We start from the raw sequence: 23,823 nt of genomic DNA on the forward strand, positions 1-23,823 counted from the left end.
AACAGTTTTTGAATGTAATTTAGTCCCACTGTAAAGATAAAAGGTTTTCAATTGCGCCACAGTTGAATTCATGCTTTCAGATACCTGTCTCATTGTTCTTAACAGAAAAAAAATTACAGGTCAATTCACTTTTAAGATACACAGAAAGAGCTGCACCAGCCTGTTTTTCAAGAACAACTTAAAACGTTTAAAATTGTGATTGTACAGTCACAATATTTCTTTGCTTGTTTTGAAGCACAGCTCAGTATCCAGTAGATTTAGCAGAGATCCACTGCTGGTGACAGGCTCCTCAAAGCCTGTCACAGGAGCTTATGAAGTGCAAATACACCACCTAGTCTGGCAGAACAAAGTTCTCCACTTAAACACAAGAAGCATAATCAGAACAGGGAGCAATAAAACAAGCTCTCAACCCAAGTCCAGCGATGTCACCCAGCACTGTCTGAGTGATACACAACCAAATCAGTAATTCCAAATTTAACCACAGGCTTATGTGTCATTTCAGTTTAACTGCAACATTTTTTCCTTGTCAGGAGAGTCTCTTTTTAGACCACAAACTCTCCTCATCTTCAGGATACCTGCTCTGATGGTAAGAATGGAAGGATAATTCAGACAAGTAAACTGTTTGTGGTATTAGCTGCTCAAAATGAAGAGAAGCCAACTCAGTCCCTGTTAATAATGGGTACAGCTCTACCAAACAATCACCAATTTCAAATAAAAATTACCAAACAACCTGAAAGAGTCCAAGTACTGCTGCAAAGGAAGCTGGCACAGGGCTGAGCAGTCTCTTAGATCTCCTTACCTGGACAGTCAACTTCATCGCTCTCGTCCTCGCAGGTGGGCCATCCATCACACTGCCAGTTGGAGGGGATGCACTGAATGATCCCACTGCGACACGCAAACTGCCCCGGGGTGCAGCGCAGCTCTGGGAGAGAGGAAAAAATGGTGCTTTGTCTGAAATGGTATTTATTCTTGTAAATGTATACATCTATTAATCATCTGCCATGTCGTGGATCACTGAAGTGTAATGGATAAAATCTCTGTTAACTCAGTCTGTTAAAAACTCCTTCAGCTCAGATCACTTCGTGTCCTGAACTGCATGTTTGTGGTTTTAACAGACAGGAGGGTATGGGAAATAATTCTCTCAAGACATCCGTGGTAAAACCTTCCTGATAAAGATAGCCTGTGAGCAGCTATTACCACAGCATTACCCATTTACTTCTTGTGGGGCACTGAGGAGTGATTGTTCCATTTTCCCAGAGCTGATGTTCAACAAAAATATGCTTCCATAGGTAAGCACTGCATTATGCAACAGCCTCAGAATCCTATTTCCATTCCAATCACTGTGTATGCCAGAACCCATTAGACCTGCACAAATGCCCAATCTGATTTAGAGATATTTCACAGAACTACTTGTAACACAGTACCTATATCCATGAACCTGTTTTCACTTTCTAGCTTCAGCTCTTGTATAGAATTTCTCCATGTGAACATATCCTTTACTAGAGACTGTCACTATCTGCAAACATGTTGCTCCTGCTTCTGTGAGTTCACTGCCTACTTGTCATCACTACACTGTCACACCTAATTAGCATTATAAAAAGTACAACTTTTTTTAAAACGTTTTTTTTTTCTATTCCATCTATCAAATGCCAGAACCTAATAACTCAGCTTCATTTTATGTCCCTCAAAACACTTTTCAGGGAATAAAAAGTTCTGTCTGCAAAAGTGAACAATTCTGAGCTTGTTCACAGCCAGTCTGCCAGGGCCAACACCATCCACAGGCTCACTTTTGCACCTAACCATCACTGTCCATCTTTCTTCTAGACAGTGGTTGTCAAATTTCCAACCATTGTTTTGGAGCAATTTAGTACATTTTCCTCTCAGTGAGCTGCACTAATCCCAGGTAATATATGTCTAGAGAATGAGCACCTTTTCAAACAGGAAAAAAATGTTTATATGTAAAACATAGTGATTTTGAATGAATCCAGTGGGCAACTGTCTTGTAGAAGGAAATCACTAAAAGAGAATTTAAAGAGGTATGCACTCTCTCATCCACAGTTTACAACATAGGAGCAGACTGTAATTGCAATTGTTACTTCTTGAAACACATGCCTAGGCTAAATCAAGGCAGAGGTCACATTTAAGTGTTCAAACAACATGACTGGGCATAATAAACCCAGTCACCAGGCACTCTGAATAAAAGCTGTACACATACACCGGGTAATTGGTATAACATATTGATAACAGGCTTCTAATTCCATGTTAGACTAAAATCCAGTCCTACTACTGGTTCCTCTGTAAAGCACAGACCTGCTCTTCGAGAAGAATAAAAGCAGGCACATCCTCTTAGCAACCACCTACTCAGAGCAAACATTCAGGTCACAAGATGCTAAGAACTCACACGGACCTGCCAGACTACTGAGGGCAACAACAGACCTGACAGCACAACGAGTGTTCTCACTCATTTAGAGCTTTACTCAGCCCAAAGAGAAAAAATAAAATTACCAGTCATAATGACTTCCCCCTCAGAAAAAAAAAAAAAAAAAAAGGCATAATTTATTTAGCCTGAAGAGGGAAAGAGGAATAAAACAGGTGGGGGGGGGGGGGGGGGATGTAAAAAAGAGAGAAAAGGCTTCACTTAGCAAGAGAAAATTTAAAATCTATCTTTAGGCTAAATAATTTAAAATCTAATATCTATGAGTTAATTAAATCTCCTTCTAACTTAGAGGGAAAAACCCAACACCACACAAACCACCAAATCAAACAAATACAAAACCTCAAGCTGAAATGGAAGGCACTCAGATTTCAAGTCCACAGAAGAGCACCCTTTGGTAAATGATTGCAGCTTCTTTTGCCACTTCTGCACAAGGTCAGGACGCAGTGGGAGGCTCCTTAGAAAGTCTTGCTACTACAGTTTCAAGTACAGAATTTAAACCGGGGCCTGTGGGAGATCACATCAAAGACTATTCTCAGCCCAGCTCCAGGTTTGCACTGCATCCACCCATAGTTATGGCAAAATCCAGTACTTTAAAATTAACTTGATTTTTTCTTTTACTGCTTATTTCAATGGAATTCACACATACACATACACCCTGTGAACAAAGTTATTCTGCAGCCTTCTGGCTCCACAGGCAGCATCCACCAGGAATGCCAACCTGCATGCCAACAAGGGAGAAACAGCAAAGAACACTTCTGTCTGTCTGCAACTTCATAGATGCTATTACTATTTTATGTACAACTGTAAACATATGAGTGGTTCAGATAAAAGGATGACTCCATCTCAGCATTATGGGCATTAAAAAAATGCCAGCTACATGCTGTAATGTCATGACTTCCTGTGTTAGAGACACTCCTCTCTGAAGAATGTGGATACATGGAAGAGTACAAAACATTTCTAGTAAAACACCTTTCAGACCAGCTGTACCATTGTTCCCAATGGAGATCATGCTGTCAGATGCACTAATTATTTCAGACCAAGGAACATGAACTGCTACGCAATTCTGCTGCAGAGGGGGCAAATGTGACACAAAGAAATACTGTGAAATTAAAATCTCTGTCAATAAGCCCTCCTGAGCCATCCCAACTCATAGCCATCAGCAGTAAGATACAGACATAAAAATAGATGGAAGTCTACAACCAAGCTGTAAGATACTTAGCCCAGGAATGGAGGTATTTGGGAGAGGCAAGGATGCACAGGGTATGTGCTGGTCTCCAGAATCCTGTGAAATATTTCATGTCAGTAGCCTATTTTTAAGTAAAAACAGCAGATAAATGAAAACATCTCAAGCCCATCTCCACCACAGAAAAGGCAAGTTACACTGTCAGCAGCAGGACAAGAGTCAGGAAGATGTATGAGCAGGACTGAATAGTACAACATTATGTGACCATCCATCTTTCCTGGAATGCAAGTAATCACTTAACACATGGTCAGACTTTGTACTTTCCAGGAGCGAGGTAAATAAAAACTGCTTCTTCACCCATATATTTTCAGTTCTTTTGAAGAACAACAAAGATTTCAAAAATATCAGTACATTTCTGTCCTTAAAGCCAGATATCCCTCACAGTTCACAGCTGCTGATGGGAACTCACAGCAAGAAAGGAAGAAGAATGCACCTTAAACTATCAGCTCCACACAGGACTAAAATCATACTTTCTACCAGCTGTTAAATGCAGAGACATTTCATATTTTCAAAATCATTAGTAAATATGCAATGGCACAAGTTCAGCTAAGAGCAAGCAGCTGTTGGAGTAGAAGCACAAGACAACATTAAGCCAAGGGCATCAACAATTGCCTCGAGGTGAAAATGTGGAAATGCAACCTCCCCCAGCATTCCCGGATGATGTGATGAGTGACATCAGCAGTATAATGATTCACATGTGCAATTCTCTTTTTCTTTTCAGCATCAGATGCAGTCTTTGCTATGCTACAAGATGAAATGTAGTACGCTGAAATCTTATTGCAGAGCAATTAAATTTATCTGGTATTTGCTGGGAAGAAAGGAGACAACTACAACACTGAAAATAGCAGCAATTGTAATTTTTGCACTATACAGAGTATAAACTTACAAAACATCACAAAGTTCAGGCAGTGTGAGAACATGAAAACACTTGAAGCAGTGAGGTGTCATGATAGTGAAATGAAGAGACTATCTCAGAGCACTTCTACAACATTAACCCTCAACAATCTTAGCAACCAGGGCATCCTCAAGCCACAGTTACAACAAAGTACAGAACAATTCAGGAGTTTGCCAAAGGCTACAGACAAGATGAGCCTGCAGGAACCCAGCTGTCCTGACTGCTGGCTCTATGCCTTCATGATGACACCATGTTTATTCCCTAGACCCCAAGCAACCTGCTTGTTCACCAGCACACCTGCACCTGAACAAATGTCTGTCAGAAATATTAAGTAACAACAGTGTGTTCTCTGGTAACATTTCACCTGTTTCTCTACTAGAAACTGGATACAGAAAACAAGAAATTTCTTAACTTGATCTAAAAAGAGCAGAAAAACTGAAATCAGATTCAGACCATCAATTCTACAAGCTAAATATATAACCCAAGATAAAACTTACTGTCAAATGAAGGCCAAAAAAAACCTATACCAACTTGATTAGACATGTTATTAGATAATATATCCACAAGTCACTCATCTGAAAGAAGTCTTACCAAGGCTAGTTGTGGACTTATAATTCGAAATTTAAAAGAAAACTTACAAAACAGTTGGAAATTTATTTCATCAAACCAAAAATGACAATATTATAAATCAATTTAAACACTGCCACACAAACAGGAGGCCTTCATCTGCTTTAGCTGTCACATATTTTTCTAAGCTAGCCAGCAGCAAAACCAACAAGACTAACAGAAAACCTGAGGTTTCACACAGGAAAAACCTCATCTTTCAAGGTGGTTGCTTACATGCTCACAGAGCTTTTGTTCTGAATATTTTGCCCACTGCATGTTGAATGCTAGGTGTTTCACAGAACTCATTGTTTATTTCAACCCAGGGGTCAACTAGCTTTTTGAATTTGCTTTACAGCAGGATACTTTCCTGATTTTCTACAAAGTACTCAAAAAAAAGCCCCATTTACAAGAAGCATTATCTACAAGAAGGACTTCATGATAAAAAACACACGTACACATGCTCCCTCTAGTTACCAGCCAGCTTCATGTGTTTCACAAAACAAACAGATTTTGGCCCCTACAGAACTACAGGAAGCCCCTTCAGGTTCAACAACCTCATGTACTCCCTCTGTGTAATTGAGAACATTTTCCTCCTGGAGCCCAAGCACTGAGAAGCTGCAGTGCATCCTTCCTGCAGCAGATGCACTCTGGTCACTTCCTGAAAACCTGAATTTCCTGCATAATTTTTAAAGTCTTTTGAGGTTCATTTGGACTAAGACACTTCCTGCTCACATCCAAACTGCAATTAATTTTTTATTAAGCTTCCCCCTTTTAATGCAAGACATAAGGGATAAATGGATACTCAAAACAATTGTTTTATTTTAAGAAAGGTAGGGAGGATCCATATCCAGTATGTGAAACTACATTTTCAACACAGTACATCTCATTTTAGAGCTTCCAATACCAAAGCAAGGCTGTATCAGACATATGAGACAAAATGGGGATTCAAAACAAGTTCACCTTGCTGGTTCAGTTTCCTAAATGAATGTGATCAGTTGGCTTTGGAACAGCAAGCTTTAGATCAAATTAGCTACTGTCTGTCCACATTAAGTCAGATCAGCTCTGGCTTGTCCCCTTGCAACCAGAAACATTGCATGCTCCAGCTAATTCAGCAGAAATATGGCTGTACAAATCCAGGAACCATTAATGTGGAATTGGAGCATCATAACAGTTGTCTGCCACCAAAGACAGAACATCTACTAATGTGTCAGTTGTTTTAAATATTTGTTCTAACAGCAAACATTGAAACAGCTGGGACCTTCACCTCCACAGCAGCAGAAGAGCCTGGAGTGAGGAGCAGGGTCACAGCTCTGAGGCACGAAAGGCTGGTCCCAGGTCACACACCAGGGGTGACACAAGGAGCAGGGGTGGAAACAGCTCATGGCAATAAGCAAAAGCCAGCAGCTGTAAACATTTCCTGCAAAGATAAGCTGCTGGGTAAATGAGATAACTTTGATACTGTTTTAGTAGGATTATCTATCCTGCTTCAATGGAAGACAGAGATACAGAAGAAATTCAGCTGGAAGAAATATTAGGTGCAATAAAAATGATGAAGCCCTATCTCATGCACATGTAATAAACATCTGCTGAAAAGCATTAGGTGAACACATCAAAGTTCTCAAAATCTAAATTTCAACCTTATATTTTCAAGACACCAAAGATTAACATTACAGAAACCTGTGGAAAAAGGAGCAATAGATCCTAAAGTAAAAACGCATCCCTGACAAACAGAACATTCCCCTCACCTATGTTCCTAGCCCTAAAATAGAAACTCTCCAGCAGTATAAAAACCTTGATATCACAGCAATTCACAAATTCAGAGGTACAGATGAGGAACCAGAGGCTGAAACTAAAGCCTCCAAAATACAACTCTCAATTCAGCAAACTGCTTTGATACAGAAATTAAACTCAATTACTACAATCACTGATTATGAAAGTTTGGGTTCTTCTGGCTACAATTACTGAACTTTTCTTTATTAAAGGATTCACCAGTTAGTAAAGTCTGATACATTATAAGATAGTCTTTTAGCAGCTAAGACTACAGATGCACTAGGTGTTACTGTTTACACAGCAAATATAGATTTTCATCTATTTCAGTTTTTAACACAAAGAAATGTAATTTTTTATTTGCTACACTAATTGTTCTTGTCTGCTGAGCTTCATTTGTATGGAAATTGAGATTTGATTAAATGTACACCCAGTATTTAATGTTATTTCAATTATAAGCTATTACTCTGAAATTCATGTACTGGAAGAGATAAGCTTGAAGTACATGGTCTGGTTTTATACATAAGCTTTTAATGAACAATTGGAGGGTTTTCGGTACATCAAACTTACTTTGTTTATTTTGATCACATTTCTCAAGGTTGGACATGGCAGATCCTCTGGCATCACTTTTATTTACAGACCAAAGGAAAACAAAGGACAAAAATACTTCCTCCTTTCTTAGTGTAAGTCACTCATTGTCCCAGACCAGATGAACCAACCTGTAAGGGAATATTCTGTTCAGATTTCAAGAGGCAATTTCAGTCATCAAAAGCTGATTAAGCATTAACAAAAACTCTAACTACAAGTGCTTAGACCAGTAACTCTTCTAATTCAGATTTTAACTTGTCCAACAGGTCTTTCTTATGTTTTGTAATACTCAACCTACATACTTAAGACCTGTATCTACATGTTGCACTATCCTTTCATATTTTAACACATTTAGGAACAAGTTTACTAAAACTGAAAATTATTTTTTTCTTAAATCACTGTTTCTATATAACCAGTGAGCCATGCTACACTGCATGAGTATGATCAGATCCCAGTCCCTGCCAGCCAAAAGCCCAGCTCCCTAAGTCCTTCACTCCTGGAGATTCTGCTGAACACCAGTGCTCACCAAATGCCTGCAAACAAGCACCAGAAACAAAACAGCTGAAGGAACACCACAACCACCACCATCAAACAAACACACACCACTCTATATCTAATATTTACACTCAAGAGGAAGCACAACACAATCAATATTGCTCTAGACTGGTATTTACTGCAGTAACATAAACTTTAAAATACTTTTAATACTTCCAACACAACAATATAATGATGGTTATCATAATGTAGTCCTCAGCAAATCAAGTCCATGGGTGAAGGTCACTGGAGCAGGTATGGTGTACATCTCACAAAATTCCTGACCATCTGCCAGCCTGAAGGAGCAGGGCTGTGCTGCCCTGCCTCTGCTCACAGTGACCAATGCCAGTTCTGAACAGCTCTGGGGGACAGAGCAGCTCACTACAAACTGCACCTGAGGATGCCCTGACTCAGCCTTCAACAGGTTTTCTTCTTTTTAACCTGTCTTTGAGGTAACCCAATCCCATACAAGGGCTCTGCTCTCAGGGAAGAGAAGCCATACATAAATGGTATTTCCCTCAGCTCCGGGTCTCAGAGAAGTCTCCACCAACCACTCATTTCCCAGCAGGTCCTTGTGTCACTCGCTGAATCTCCCGTCCATGACGTATTTTTGAGTTTATCATTATACCACCCACTGCTGCATTCAGTGTAGCAGAATAAAGAAATACAGTACTTTATAACAAAGTCACAGTAGGAGGAAAGCAGACTATAACTGATCTTTTCCAGAGAAGAAAACTATCTATAAAGCTCATGTGTCACCATCATTTACCCATTTCATAGATAGTTTATTAGTGTCTCAATAAAACTGGATCTATTTACTGTTCTTCAAATTCAAAGCCTACAGAATAATTAAAATTAAAACCCTTCAGAGGAAATAAAAGCTAGTGAAAAACAGCATTCCATTTTCATGTCAAATTTCACAGAAGATAAAATGCTTGGTGATTCACCCATGATACTGAAAACATGTTTAGGAAGTACCCTTAGAGCATGTAGCTTTGGGTCATCCTGGCCTGAGTATGCGCAGGAGAGTATGAAAGCACCTAACAGCACAGAGCCTGGGGGAAAAAAAGGACATGTGGCACGCTCATAGCCAAAACACAGCCCACACTTATTCTCAAATCTAATTCCAGCTCCTGAAAATTGGAGATTCTGAAGTTATAATCCCATCTAATAGGAATGCATCAGTTTCAAAAATAAATAAATAATACATGTTAAAGGCATTGGCATTTTCTTCATAACCTCAGCATGCTGTTTCATGAAGTAATTAAAATTGTGACAGCATTCCAGCTGAAAACTGTAAATCCTTAATGAGTAACACTCATCAACATTCAGTATTACTCAGTGTTCTGTCATAGTAAGTTATGCTAGATCCATCCAAAGATGTTACAGCACAGTAAGGAATGGTAGCAGTCTCCTTCCCCTCATCTTTGTTCTCCAGGTACCCACTCCCCAGAGCTGGAAGGCAGGGACAGGGAGCAGAATGAAGCCCCCATAATCCAAGGGGAGCTGTTCAGTGACCTGCTATGGCCACTCAGACACACACAGGTCTATGGGGCTGGACAGGATCCACCCAAGGATCCCGAGGGAGCTGGTGGAAGCACTGAGCCACTTCCTATCATTTACAGAGTCCTGACCAGCTCAGCTGGTCCCAGCTGACTGGAAATCAGCAAGAATGACAGCCAGCTGCTGTAAGAAGGGTCATAAGGTGGATGTGGGGAGTTTCAGGCTGGTCAGTCTGACCTCAGTGCCAGGGAAGGCTGTGGAGCAGATCATCCTCCACGAATGGCACGCACAGGACAAGCGGGTGATCGACCCAGCCAGCGTGGGTTTGTGAAAGCCAAGTCCTGCCTGACCAACCTGATCTCCTGCTAGGACAAGGTGACCCACTTAGTGGTCCAGGGAAAGGCTCTGGATGTCATTTACCTGGTAGATTTTAGTAAATCTTTAATACCACTTGCTGCAGCATTCTCCTGGATGAACTGGCTGCTCATGGTTCAGAGGGCAAACTCTTCACTCAGTAAAAAACCTTCAGACAGTGGGGCCAGGGGAGACCTCACACCCTCTAGAACCCTCTGGAAGCAGGTGACAGCAAGGTGGGGGTCAGGCTCTTCTCCCAAGTAACAAGCAACAGGACAAGAGTAATTGGCCTTAAATTGCATCAGAGGAGGTTTAGATTGGACATCAGGAAAAATGTATTGACCAAGAAGGTTGCCAAGCATGGGAACAGGCTGCCCAGAGAAATCAGGATCCCTAGAGGTATGTAAAAGAGGTGTCGATGCAGCACTTTGGGACATGTGCTAGTGGACTTGGCAGTGCTGGGTTAATGGTTGGACTGGATAGTCTCAAAGGTCTTTTCCAACTGAAATGATTATATGATTCTATATTTATTATACCTACACCCTGCACGAGCTTGGAACTGACCCAGTTTTTCCTTGCCCACAAGTGTCATTCACTGCAATTCATTGTCTGCTCTTTGTCTGGAGGGCAAACTCAAGGCCAGGAAGGAAGGAAAAAGAGAAATCAAAATAACTATAAAAAAATAAAAAAGCAAAGGCAGGGAACAGACACAGCATTCAGCCAAAGCAACAACATTAGAGCTTCTTGAATGGGAATCCTGGCTATAATTTTTTAAGACTTAGAAAATACAGACTTTGAGCTTCATGAAAGTGGGCACTTATTCTTAAGACTGAAAGAGAAAAAATGTATTTCCCAATTCTCCAGCACTGCTAATACCTTAGAGAAAACAAAACTTGCTACTTGGACTAAGCTGAAAGAATACTGTGAATTAGGCAATGCAGCATTCCAGACTGAAAACCAGTTTATTTTCATAGTGAGAATACCAGGCTAAGCAACAGTCTTGCGCTTCTCCCCCCAAGAAACTGTTATATTATGATAATGAGTAAAGAGGCAGAAGGGAAAAGCAAAATACAGAAAAGGCACAAAGAGCAGTCAGTACAAATAAAACCAAAGCCACTGGTACTCAAGAAGCCTCTAAAATGGCTCAAAATTCAAGCCTACTGTCTCTCCACACTAACAACCTTGTTCAGGACCTCGAGTGCTTTGTACAGCCTGAGGCAGAATTTCAGTGTTTTAGTACAACAGTGATAAGCACTTACACCTGTGCAGCACCAAATTTTTAACCCTTTCCCTAAAGAAAGCTGATCAGTGAAAGTGGAAATCACACCTCACAAATTCACTAAACAATTTCGAGCAAGCTTGAGAGAAGTAAAAACCAGGAAAATTGCATGTGTCTTTCAAAAGCTTGCACAAGAGAAGCAAATTCTGACCTTCTTGAGCTTCAGAGGGCAGGAAACCCTCAGATGGCTTGTGCTGCTCTCAGCAGGTGCCAGCATGCCACAGCACACCTGCCTGTCACACTGTCACCACCGGGGGTGGTTTCCCAGCTGGCTGTGGAGGGAAGTGGGGAGCTGGGGTAACTGAACCTTTGCAAGGACCCTGCAGGACCCCCAGCTTTTTCATACTGTGGATAGGCAGAGGGACACAGGCAAGATATGGCCTTATCAAACCAGTGCCAAGCAAGGGTACTGCAGCAGAGAAGGGACAGGGACAGAGAGAAGCCCACAGGAGCCCAGGTTTCATTAAGCCCCACTGCTTATGAAACATGCTCAAAGGAAACAGAGCTAAGTAAACAGCATTATTCCTCACACAGAACTTAAATACAGCCAAACACACAACATACCAATTCTGCCAAGAAATTCAGCAACAAAGAAAAAGTCCATTAAGAAGAACATTAGCAGTGATATACCCAGCAAGCCATAACTGTGTCCAGAAAAGGGCACCATCAACAACTGTGCTTTCTCCCTACAATCCATACACCAGGTCAGGGCAGATGGATTATCCACACACACTAAAAATCCTTCAACCACCTGGGTTCCACAGCTCAAAGTACTTTAGTGAGTACTACTACCTGGTAGCTGCCCACCCAGAACTATTCCCCAAAAAATCCAGGCATGCAAGATGGTTCCTCTCCTCTTCCTGAATTCTTAAGACTAATACATCCCACCAAGTCAGTCTGGATCAGTATTTGTTCTATACAAAACAGTTTCACTAGGAATCAGCAGAGGAAGAGGCTGTATTCCCTTTGACCAAATAAACTATAGGTGTACAAACAAAAAAACAAATAAATCCCCAAACAAATAAAACCAGCACAAACCCCAAGCCCACCAAAAAAAAAAAAAAAAAAAAAAAAACAAAAACACCAACCAAACAACTAAAAGCTAGCAAATAGCAAATACTCTACAGAAACTCATTTTCCTCAGAGGAAAAATTCAAATCCAAAATTTTACTTGAACTGAATTTATATTTTCCTTAGATCACGTTTCAACAAGAAGAGTACCCAGATGAAACACGATAACAGCAATTCAAGAACTGTCAGAGCAATCAAGGCTAATTTGTAGCCACCATTTAAACTGAAAGTAGGAACTGCCAGATTTCAGCAGTATTACTTAGCAAGCCCATTTACTTTCAGCAAGACAACACATGTTCCTTCTTTGCAGGAAAAGAAAAAAAGTTCCTATCTCATCTTTTTTTTTTTTTAGCACACGATTCAGCAGTATTTAAGCATATTCCTTAAACTTTCAGCACATGAACAATCCTAACAAATCAAATGAAAATCTACAACTTAAAGCTAAGTATGTACTTTAAAAACTTTGCTGAACTAAAACATTGCAAGAATTGCAGTAGTCTTTAAAGCAAATAGGTGACAAAGTTCTACCTATGAAATCAGGTATTTTTTAACTACACCACTCTCCAAAAAGTAATATCCTTTTTTAACTTTAAAATCAAATGAACACAGAAGAAGTTCTCTACAGGGCCCTAAGAAAGTTAAAGGTCTTAAACAAGAATCTAACAATTCAGGGAGACAGAAAAGCTGTGCCTGAGCACTATTCAAATGCAGGTCACACTAAAAAAAGCTTTTGCTCCTGTTTCACTTCTGTTCACATCTTGTACGAGACTCGATGAGCAAGCACCTAGAACACTTAAGAGCAAAAATTCAATACACAGAAATATTATGACCTCAAATCCAGAAACCCAGTTTTATCCTTGCAGAGGAGCTGGGGCAGTGGCTGTCTGTACTGGAGCAAATGGCTCATGCTTTGAATAGCATTCCCCTGCTCCACTGAAGCACAACACAGCAGGAATGTGGCCAATGTCAGCCTCAGCTCTGTCTGTCCACCCTGGATGAGATCCTGTGCTTCCCTCTTCCCCAGCAAATCAAACACCTGAGGAGAAATTCCACGTATCAAACTCCTAAGTTTAATAGTTCCACCACAAGTCAGCAAATACAGATCCACCCCAGCTGTAAAAACACACAGAACCCTCTCAGAGCAGTTTTCTCATCCCCAACACCTCCTAACAACTCAAGTACTGCCAGCACTCTTCAATATCTATTATGCCCATGTGTCAGGTACAATGCCACAAAAGTTGATCTCTGCCATTTTATAGCTGCCACCTCAATAGAAAAACTACATTCAATTCCATTAGTGCTCAGAAAGACAAAGATGGGCACTACAGCATTCTTGAATCCTCTCCTCCAACCTGCTTACTGCCAGAATTGAGGTGGCATGATGCTCCTTCTTAAGTCTCTGATCTCCCTCTTGCAAGATTCCCAACATTTCATGCAGATTTTCCCAGAACTCACTAATAGAGTACTCTTATGTCACTGATTTGAACCAGTGAAGAGTAATTTAAGTGTATCAAATTTCCACAAATCCAACAGAGACAAAACCCAAATGCAGTTTTAACCATCCCTAGATTAAAACAAGCTCCATTAAGTTTTAGAGGCTTAAAAAAGCAGAATGCTACTCATGCACAAACTCAAACCCAGCAGGTGTTAGAAGCAGGGTTATTTGTTTTCTTCTAAAGTGAATAAAAGATGGTAAATTACTTTTAAGTCAGAATAAATCTTTTTATTTATGTTGCTAAAGAAATATTAACACAGACCCAACACAGAAATGCTAAGGGACAACACCAACACAGTTCTGCAGCCAGCCCACAACACACAGCATCATTCTACTACAAATGGCACTTAATCCCATTTTTCTACTAGCTTTGATTTTCAAATAATCCCACTGGGCACCCCAAGTAACTGGTCCTATAGTGGGAAAGGTGTGAGGAAGCACAACAGAAGCAGCATATGAAAGAGAAGACAACACAGGAAAAAAGAGTTACACAAATGAAAATATGACAAAGAAAAATCAGTTAAAGGACAAAAGAGCAGGGAATATCCCAAGAGCAGCCACCAAAAGCTACTTCTACATTTCCACCCCCTGAGCTGGCTGATAATTCTCAAGCACAATAATCAGTAAACAGAACAGAAGCTAAATATAATGTCAGACCAACCAATTTTAATTTTAATTAAGTAGGAAGTTAAATGTTATTTAGTTTAGTTACAGACAATGAAGTAACTATCAATTGCCATTAAACTTAAAACCATATTAAATTCTCTGAATGGCAGGAAAATGCTACAAATAACTTTCTCAGGAGATCCATTTAGCAAATACCATTAAAACGCTGCTCATGAAACCCAGAATTAGCAGGCTGACCTTTTAAAACAAAGAAAAATTTAAAGTTTCACAGGAAACCACAAGATGCCAGAGGATTTCACAGTTCAGGGAATATGGATTAAAGGTTAATCCCAAACTCATGTTTTGAAGCAACTAAATTGCTCGAGTCCTGCTGCAGGAAAGCAACTTCACCACCTGATCCATGGTTCCTCCTGGACTCAGGATCCTCCACAAAACCACCTCTGAGCTGCAGGGCAGACATGAGAGCCTGCCCTGCAAGGATCCAGCATGAAACAGAAACTCTTCCAGAGAGTGGAGAGCCAGGAAGGACTGGGTGCTGGCAGGCACACACCACACTTAGTGCTGCAGAAAAACTGGCACCTGAACTGTCCTGGAAAACTGTGAATCTGTTCTTTAAAGCTGCAGCTCATGGAGGTCCTGTGCATTAGACTGCATTTATACAAATAATAAGCTATAACTGCAGAACAAAGACTGGTCACTAGAGTTAGCAAAAGAGCCTGGTGTTTGGAGTTTATCACAGGAAATAATTAACACTGTGCTTGACAAACACCTTCAGGGGTTGCCTGGGTTGGCCAGATTTTCTTTTGGGACAGGAGGACAGATGACCCCATTGCTTATACTCCTTTTAGCCATAACTTTCAATCAGCCTACACAGAATAAAAGATTAGCAAGGATCTTCCCATCACAGGTTAACCCTTCAGATCACACAGGCAAAGATCTGCAGAGCCTGTCACTGAGCCTGCCATTAGCTGTGCTCTGTTCCCTTTCTATCTAAGCTCTTCCTTGTCCAGGCTATCACTGCAAGAACCCCATGCACATGCCCACTTCAAAATACAGAACAACCCTGGGCACACACATTAAGCCCTGAAGGGCAGAAGCTGTGATTCCACTCAGCTCCTTCTAGGTTCTGCCCCAGACAGAACTTTCAGGTACCAGAAGCTGCATTCCAGGTACACAGCTCTGCACTGCACAATGGGAAATTCTGCTAATCACAAAAGAAGTTATTCATATGCATCAAACAAGAACTTATAAAAGTTGCAAAAAATCACCACATAAAAACCCAGAGACACAGGCATTACTCAAAGTTGGACCACACAGGTAGCTACTACTCCTACATTACAGTTCAACATCAACACCAGCCCCCACAAAAGTAATGCCAGGGGACAGAATGATTGATGGAAGTCTTGACTGGCTTTCTGACATTCACCAGGGGATTTTACATCTTTCACACTTGGTATCTAAAATTCCTCTCTTCAGCCTAACTGTGCCTTTCCCCTCACATACCAAGAAAAAAGCACAGCTGCTTCCTCCTGCTGCAGAGAGAGGCTGCAACAGTGCTTTATCCTCCATCACTTCTGCTGTTCTGGACCAACCTTCCCCTGCCCCCAGACCTACTGTAGGGACACAGAAGTCATGTGTCTGCAAACCCCCAAGGTGCCCCTCTGGTTTATTACTTCTCAGAGCAAAGCAATGCAAACAGCCCTGCCCACTGACTCCTTTTTTCTCCTTTACTTTGTAGCCACAGCTAGCAGCAAATCCACTTGCACCTCAAAAATTTTGCTTTATAATTAACATCAGGAATTACCAGTCTTAAAGTATCAGACCTGCTAATAAGGTCTGATACCTTCTGCTTTGTCTCTCTGCTACACTGAGATCAGCCACAAAAAAGATTTTTTGCATCCATCAGCCTCACTCTGCAGCTGTAAAAACAACAAACAGCAGAGCAAGGAACATCAGAACAAAACCCAATAATAGGTAACAGTAGGAAGAAAAATAAAACTTAAAACCAGTAGATTAAGAAGCAAAGGGATGAGGGGAAAATACACCAGACTGGAAGACAGGCCAAGCCCCACTTTCAGCAAAATTAACTGAGGAGGTGTGATAAAAACCCTTCTACCCCTCACTCCTAGAACCTTCCCCTTAGGAATTCACCTAAACACACAGACAGGAACTGCAGCTAGCAACGACATGAACCTGAATAAATATCACTCACCACAGCACTCACTGATGTGGAGACAGTGAGCAAAGTGCAAAATAAGGGTTCATGTTTGCCTACCAACAATATCTCTCCAGAGCAGAAGAACACTGGCCAGAGCAAATTCTATGACTCATACATTTGGGTCTCCATTTGAATTAATCAATACACTTCAACTGGACAAAACCAGACCCATCCAGTCACAGCACACCAGAGGATCACCTTGAAACTGGGCTGATCATGGGTTTGCTTAGACCTCGACTCTGATGAGTTCTGCCATGTAAGACCAACACCTCTTGACTAAAAGACAAGGAAGAGTTAGCAATTTGAACACACTTGTCAGTTGTACCCTGTCAAAACACAAACACCCCACCTGTAAGAGCACAACCACAGGTGCCAGCAAGCTCCCAAGTGCATGGGAAGTTCCAGCTGGGAGCTGGATGTGGGGCTTTGACCAGACCACTTGCACTGGCAAGTCTTTCTAAGCATTGCAGATTAAGTACGTTGTGCAATGTTTTTTTGAAACAGAACTTGGGTAATAAAATTACTTCCTCTAGCTGGCTTTGAAGTGGAGAAAAAACGCTGCAAGAACAAGAACTCAATTGGCTTTTAGCTGCCTGGCAAATGCTCTAATAAGAAAGCCTGATGACCTACATTCACAAGGCTCTGTACTAAACCACTATTACAAAATCCAATATAAAGCCTGACCATGTTTAAGTGTTTTCCATTAGCAAGAAGCAGTATCTTGTTAGAGAAATATGAAAACATGTTATTGTCTTTAGTGATGATGATCTTAATTAATCCTCTAAACAGCATTCTGTAACATGTCAGCATGGTCATTCCAGACTGCTTAAGCTCCCAATGCTAAACAAAGACACCAAAACCTCTGCTTCTCAGTGGGATGCACTGGGATGTCAACAGAAAAAGAAGCTTATAAATATTTTCAAACTGTCTAAGACTGAATTTATAACAACTTACATCTCTGATGCTCTTCCAACAACAAACAGAAATGCACTGGTTCAGAAACTCGGGCAAAATCTAAGCTAGCACCAGAACAGCTTACTGCAACTGAGTTCACACAGCACTGAAATACTTCCTCACACAAAGACATCAGCTCTCTCAGCCAGCTAGTCAGATAACCTGAAGCAGATGGGTTTGAGTTGTCCAGGAAAAGATTTTATTAAATTAAACCCTACTGTGGTAAATATTCCCAAAATGCAACAGATAGAGTAAAATCAGCAAGTGTTTAAAGGAACTAATAAGTTAGTCTTTCACTCTACACCCATATAGTTGGAAGAGTTTGATACATTCAGCTTCAATTCACATTAGCAGATTCCAAAAACAGTGAGTAACACAACTCCAGGAGAAATGCCCTACTTTGAAAAAAAAAAAAAAAGAATGCTTTCAAAAATGCACTATAAAGCAGGCAACTAGTCAAAACAAGAAGGGGAAAGACGGAAACACAAAACAAACAAACAAAAAAATCCAAGTGGCAATTCTCAAAGGCTCAAAATTACCATTACAAGTTCACAGGTTCAGAAAAATCCAGCTGCCCACAGTGCCTTCAGGAACCCAAATCTGCACAGCTGGGGCCAATATCATGGTATGTTAAAAGGACCTTGAGCTGTTAGTATGGCAGTAGCACAAAACAGACTCATGTAACCAAGAGAGAAAAAAACTGAAGAAAAAAATAAATTAATTTCTTCCTAATTTACTTAAGCTCACCTCACCCTACACACAGAAAAAAATAGATCCATGTAAAATCACTGCTTTTCAGATTTCATGAAAAGATACTACAGTTGAGGAGGCTTAAAAGAAGGTTTTATTTGTCTGAAGAGCACAGCAAGAACATGGATACAAAGCTAGTGTCAAATTAACATGGAAATACAAAGAGATGCCTGATCTGCCGGGACTGAATTGTGAAGGGACTACACATTCATCTCTGAGTACATAAAACCTCCCAGGGCTCTGCAGCACTCATCTGATAGTTCCAAGTACAGATTTAAGCTAAGCAAGCTGCAGGCATCCTTCCTAAACCAAAAAGGCAGTTGCTACAACACACAGGTTTAAAGTAAAAAGTAAAGCAAACACCACCTGGGAAATAAATTCTAAGTCCAAGTACTCTTCTCTTTCTGCTGTCTCTCCCCAGAGGAGACTAGGGAGACTTCTTCACCACTGATCAAAGTGGTAAATTTGGTTCTGTGTGTCCTCTGTACTTGCATGAGCCAGGTTTTCCCAACTTGCACCTCATGTTTCAGGATCAAGCCATGTGCTCCTAATCTATCAGATGGGTGATTTGTTTGAGACAGCAAGTTCAAGACAGTAAATGAAGCAAACCAAACAAGCCAGGTGACATCGGCAGAGAGCTGTGAGGCCACCCAGAAGTGATGGGCTCTGCTCTGAGGAGGAGGGAGAGGCATCACCATGGACAGCTCAGCCACCGTGCTCAACCGGAGCCACCACGTAAACAGGATGGAAGAGTCTATTCCAAATGGAACTCAGAAGCTCCTCACATACAAGGAATTCCAGCTGCAACACTACATCCAGATGCATCACCTTGGGTTCAGGAATACATACGGCTTGAGCAAAATTCATGGAATGCTTATGGAGCTGCCACAGGGGAATTCTAACACTACAAGTTTCAAAGCCAGTGGTGTAGGACCTGAGCAGATCAGTAAAGGTTTGCTCACAAGGACACTTCTGCCAGTGAGGCTACAGCACCACAAATCTCTTAAGCAGGTACATTACAGCTACAGCACCAGTGGAAAAATATCATTCATCTTAACAAAATAAATCTAAGTGAAAAACTTGTGTTCATCCATCAAGCATCAGCTGTTGACAGAGGTACACTATCAAACTGTGTGACAAATGTGACACAATATGAAAAAGGCCATTTTTGAATTTCTAGGAGGCTACAGTGCTCAACACCAGCAGAGTTCAGGGTCAAGTCTACCCACCTATAAAAGCACAGAGACAGCTCTGAATAAGCTGAACCTTTTCACCCAGCAATGCAGCAGCCTGTAGCACTTAGTGTCAGCAAAAAGGAGATGCCTGAAATCAGTTTTACATAGTACCTTCTCAGCCATAAAAGCCTCTAGCTGTAATAATACTAGGCTACCAACACAACAGGGGCTTTTTGGCTACTTAAGTGCATATCATAAGCCCTGTACATACTGCACTGCCAAAAAAACAAGCCAAAACAAAACAAGGCAGACACAGAGACGTTTCAACATCCAAGTTAGTTATTTCAATAACTCTGCCTACACTGACCCAATTGTGTTTCAGCTCTGCTGGGAACTTGCTTAGACGTAGTTCATTAATACTGTTATATTTTATTAGTCTGGGTCATAAAAGTTATTTCGAAGAGAAAGAACAAGGGGGTTTCAAAGTACACCATGGTTCCTACTCTCCTATTTACTAGGAGCACGTATCACCCAGGAACAGTCTCCTAGTGCGATGGGAGGGCGATTCCCAAACCTGCAAAGCCACCCCAGGCAGCCTCACGCTTTGGCGACCGATGTTCTTTGCCAAGAGCTGCCCATGATACCCGAGGGCTTTGCCAAGCTCCAAGAGTTCAACACCCAAAAAAAAACTCCAGCTGAGCGATACACCTAGAAAAACTGTAGTTTTCTACCCGTAAACACCAACCATTTCTCCCAAGTTAATCATCTTATGATTTTAAGCACCATGCCTAGCAGCTAGCACACGAACTCCATCGCTGAATTATTCCCCTAAAAGAAGCCCAAACAGAACCAGAAAGACGAACCAGGTGCGGCAGGCTTTTCTTCTCTCTTCCTGCCAGGATTAAATGGCACTTCGAAAGCAAGCATTTTGTCTGGCCGTGTGGGCATCCAAGGCCCACAGCATGAGAGCAGGTAAGCAACAAGCACCTGAAAACTTCGTCACCACATTTTCTGCGCTCATTACCCGTAGGGTTACGTAGATTTCTAGGCAAGCTTTCACACTTTGACACCAAGGTTTTACCCCGACTCGCAGGGTAAATCCAGGCTCTCTCGGATCCCGGCAGCGGCACAAGGGACCGATGCTCGGCCGCGTCCCGGCTCTGCTCAAGGGCACAAAGCAGCAGCAAAGCCCGAACCTGCCCGGCGGGGCCGGCTCCGGGCCACTCCGGGCCACTCCGCCCCCCGATCCGGGCTGTCCCCGGGGGCTCACCCTGCCGTGTGCCCGGGCCCGGCACCCCCGGCCCCGCCGCCGCCCCTACCTGGCCGCAGCGGCTCGGTGATGCTCAGCACCAGGAGGAAGAGGAGGAGGAAGGTGCCGCTGTCCGCCTTGGGCACCATTTATCCTCCGTTCATGCTCCCCCGGCACAGCGCCACAAACCCGCGGGGAGGGACGCGCGGAGCGGCGGGAGGACGGGCCGCCGCCGGGCCCGCGGGGGGCCCCGGTCCGCACCGAGCTTTTCCCCTGCCCTCCCTCCGCCGTTCGCCGCCGCCCCGGGCGGAGCCGGCGGCCCTGGCTGCGGCGGGAGCGGCGCGGGTCGGGCGGCCGCGCTGGGGCGGCTCGCAGGGCTCCGCCGGCGCACAAGATGGCGGCCGCGCCTCCCCGCCGCCGTGCCCGCGGCGCCACGCCCCCTCCCGCCGCGCGCCGCCCGCCCAATCGGCACTCAGGGGGCGGGGCCGAGCGCGCGGATCAGCGCACGTCCCGCCCACTTACGGCGTGGGCGGGCCCAGGCGGGGCCGCCGGCAGGGGGCGGTGGCGGGGCGGCCCCGCGACCCCCGGGGTGCGCCCCGGCCCCCCCGGATGGCACTGATGGCCATCATAATCCCCCAGCACGGCCTCTATCGGCCCCCCTCCGTCCTCACCAGAATGGAAGCCCAATTACCCCCAAGACAGTCTTGCTCAGTTGGCTCTACCTCCCCAGGGCAGCCTCTATCAGTCCCCTCTTCCACCCAGAACAGCATTTCCCTGTTCCCAGCTGGAGTGTCCTTTCCTGCTCGCATCCATCACTCCCTGACAGCCTTTCCCATTCCTGGAACAGCCCCAACCAGTTTCCCCTGTACCCCGGGACAGCCTTTCCCGGTCCCCTCCATCTCTGTTGCCATGGCCTTTCCCTGCCTCTGCAGGGACTTCCCAATGCCACCACCTTGCCTGCCCTGCAGCAGAGGCACAAAGCTCTGGCCTTTCCCAGCCCCAGCAACTCCCAGGTTGATCATCTTTTGCTTCTTCATTACTCTGGTCACCCCTGCCCACAGCAGGATGAGACAGTCCCTGTTCTCATATCTGCAGGGTGACAAGGACAAGCAGCACCCGGGGCTGGACATTCCCACAGCCAGCACCCTGCAGTGCCCGAGCCAGCCAGGTGTTTCCATAGCTCCTGGAAACATTGCCTTCCCAGTTCCCAGCCCGGACAGAGAGGAAATGCACAAAGAGAACTAATTGTGTGGCTCAGGTCATTGCTAGTGGCCCTGCAAGTGACAGGTGCCTGTAGGAATTTGACCCTGGGTGTTGTCAGCCGGGCAGGGTGGTGGCTGTCCCTGGCTGCAGACAGTGGCCCGGTGCCACAACTCTCCTGGTGCTGGATGGAGGTCAGCCCAGGTGGCATCTGGGATCAAAAGGCAGTTTTAGCCTAAGATCCACTTCCCAAATTCATCTGGAATTTCCACTGACAAGGAGATGTGTTTGGGCAGCAGCAGGACATAGGCTCAGCCAGGGGCCACACACAATGGCTGGCCCACGGTCAGCAGAGAGCTGTCACTTTCCTCTGCAGGGAATTCCAGCTTTTTAGTACACCCTATTCAAAGTCAAAACCTGGAAAGCTGCCTTGGAAGTGCTTCTATATTTTTAATATTTACAATGAGGTGTTTTCTAGTCTTTTGCTACCACTTGTAGTTCTCAAATAAAACATTGCAATTCCAGTAAGGTCCATTTTGACCCAATTTTACCCACTCCCCTTTTCCCAGTTAATTCCAATTACTCACTATACCCAGCAGCAAACTTTTCTCAAGGGTTTTCCAGGTGTTGTAGAGCTACTTCTTTCATGGCTCCTGCTCCCCCTCAGTCACTGACTGCCCCATGGGTCAGCTGCCAACCTGCAGACAGGGAACAGGAGCTTCTGTGGGATCTCTTGAGCACTCACTGCCTCTGTCCCCCCAGGAGCTGTTGCTGTGCTTAGGTCAGTAGCTCCAGGGAGGTGCTTCCTTCAATCCTAAATGTGTAGTTCAACACGGGAAGGGAAATTAGTGCCTGTCAAGAGCTCCTCGGAGCTGGGGAGCAGCAATCATGAGCTTGGAGCAGTGAGCCCTGGGGCTCAGGAGCACTGTGTGCCCAGGAATGTGCTTGGGGACCCACTGGAGTGCGTCACAAGCTGCAGGACACGGCCTGAAGATTTAGGCCAAAACCCCATTTCCCAGCTCTCATGTGCTGCCAAATACTGCCATGATCCAAGAGCCTGTGGGGACCTGAAGTATGACAACATCCTCCAGCACAAAGTGTGAGCATCAAATTCCCCAGCTTTGCCCCTCCCATGGGATGCTGTGGGCACAGACTGTTCTGAGCCTGGTTTGTACAGCACAGCCTCACAGGCCTGATCAGGGTATCCTTATCCACCCCAGGGCCAGGGCATTACACCACACAGGGTGATGCAGAAATAAATATCCTGTGATGCCTCCACCATGAGAGCAGGGTGCTAATCCCTGGCTTTTGTCCCAAGGCAAGGCAGGCCTTGTTCCCTCCATGCCACGTCCCACAGCACCCCAGCTCTGAAGAGGGGGGGCCCGAACACACCCGTGTGCCCAGCAGCCCTCTGAGCAAACGAGCCATGAACCACTGGCCCAGCAGCACCAGAGTGAAGGGTGAGAGGTGCCCAGTGCCCCAGACTGTGCCAGGACAGCTGCTGGGGCAGGGAGAGGTGGGGAAAGGGTTTAATGGTGAGGGCAGCTGAGCCCATCCCTGGCCCTGGCCTGACTCTGAGCTGGGGCTCGTAACCAGCTGCTCTAAGGCCAGCAGCCGTGAGCTGGGATTGAGGCAACACGTGCAAATATGAGGAACTGAGAATTGCTCCATTTCCCCCTGCCCTGAGTGAGTGCACCCATTTCCTTTATTTTTGCAGAGAAATAGCCCAATCCTCCAAAACAACAAAGTATCTCCAACCACAGGTTCCCTTTTGACCCAAAGAATCAGTTCCCTTACTGGAACCTGCTTTTGGAAGGGTGAAAAGCTGCAGTCCCCACACCAGGGCAGAGCTGGTTACCCCTGGGCCAGGGAGACACT

At 43.8% G+C, this 23,823-nt stretch overlaps 1 protein-coding gene across 3 annotated transcripts in view; it reads right to left on the bottom strand.

Annotated features, from left to right (window-relative positions):
* The window catches only part of DGCR2 (DiGeorge syndrome critical region gene 2), a 45,309-nt gene extending 24,234 nt beyond the window's left edge, over positions 1-21,075 (bottom strand). The window contains exons 1-2 of one of the 3 annotated variants that reach the window (XM_059863828.1): positions 20,816-21,075; positions 800-922 (exon numbers count right to left, since the gene is read on the bottom strand). In XM_059863828.1, coding sequence (XP_059719811.1) covers positions 800-922; positions 20,816-20,894 — 202 coding nt within the window. In that variant the 5' untranslated portion in view covers positions 20,895-21,075. Of the gene's footprint in view, positions 1-799; positions 923-7,518; positions 7,571-20,815 lie in introns of those variants that run through there. The other 2 variants (XM_059863829.1, XM_059863831.1) reach the window with 2 other exon arrangements.
* Positions 21,076-23,823: the final 2,748 nt, after the last annotated feature.

This window comes from Haemorhous mexicanus, chromosome 19 (assembly GCF_027477595.1).
Source record: "Haemorhous mexicanus isolate bHaeMex1 chromosome 19, bHaeMex1.pri, whole genome shotgun sequence".
Classification (NCBI taxonomy): domain Eukaryota; kingdom Metazoa; phylum Chordata; class Aves; order Passeriformes; family Fringillidae; genus Haemorhous; species Haemorhous mexicanus.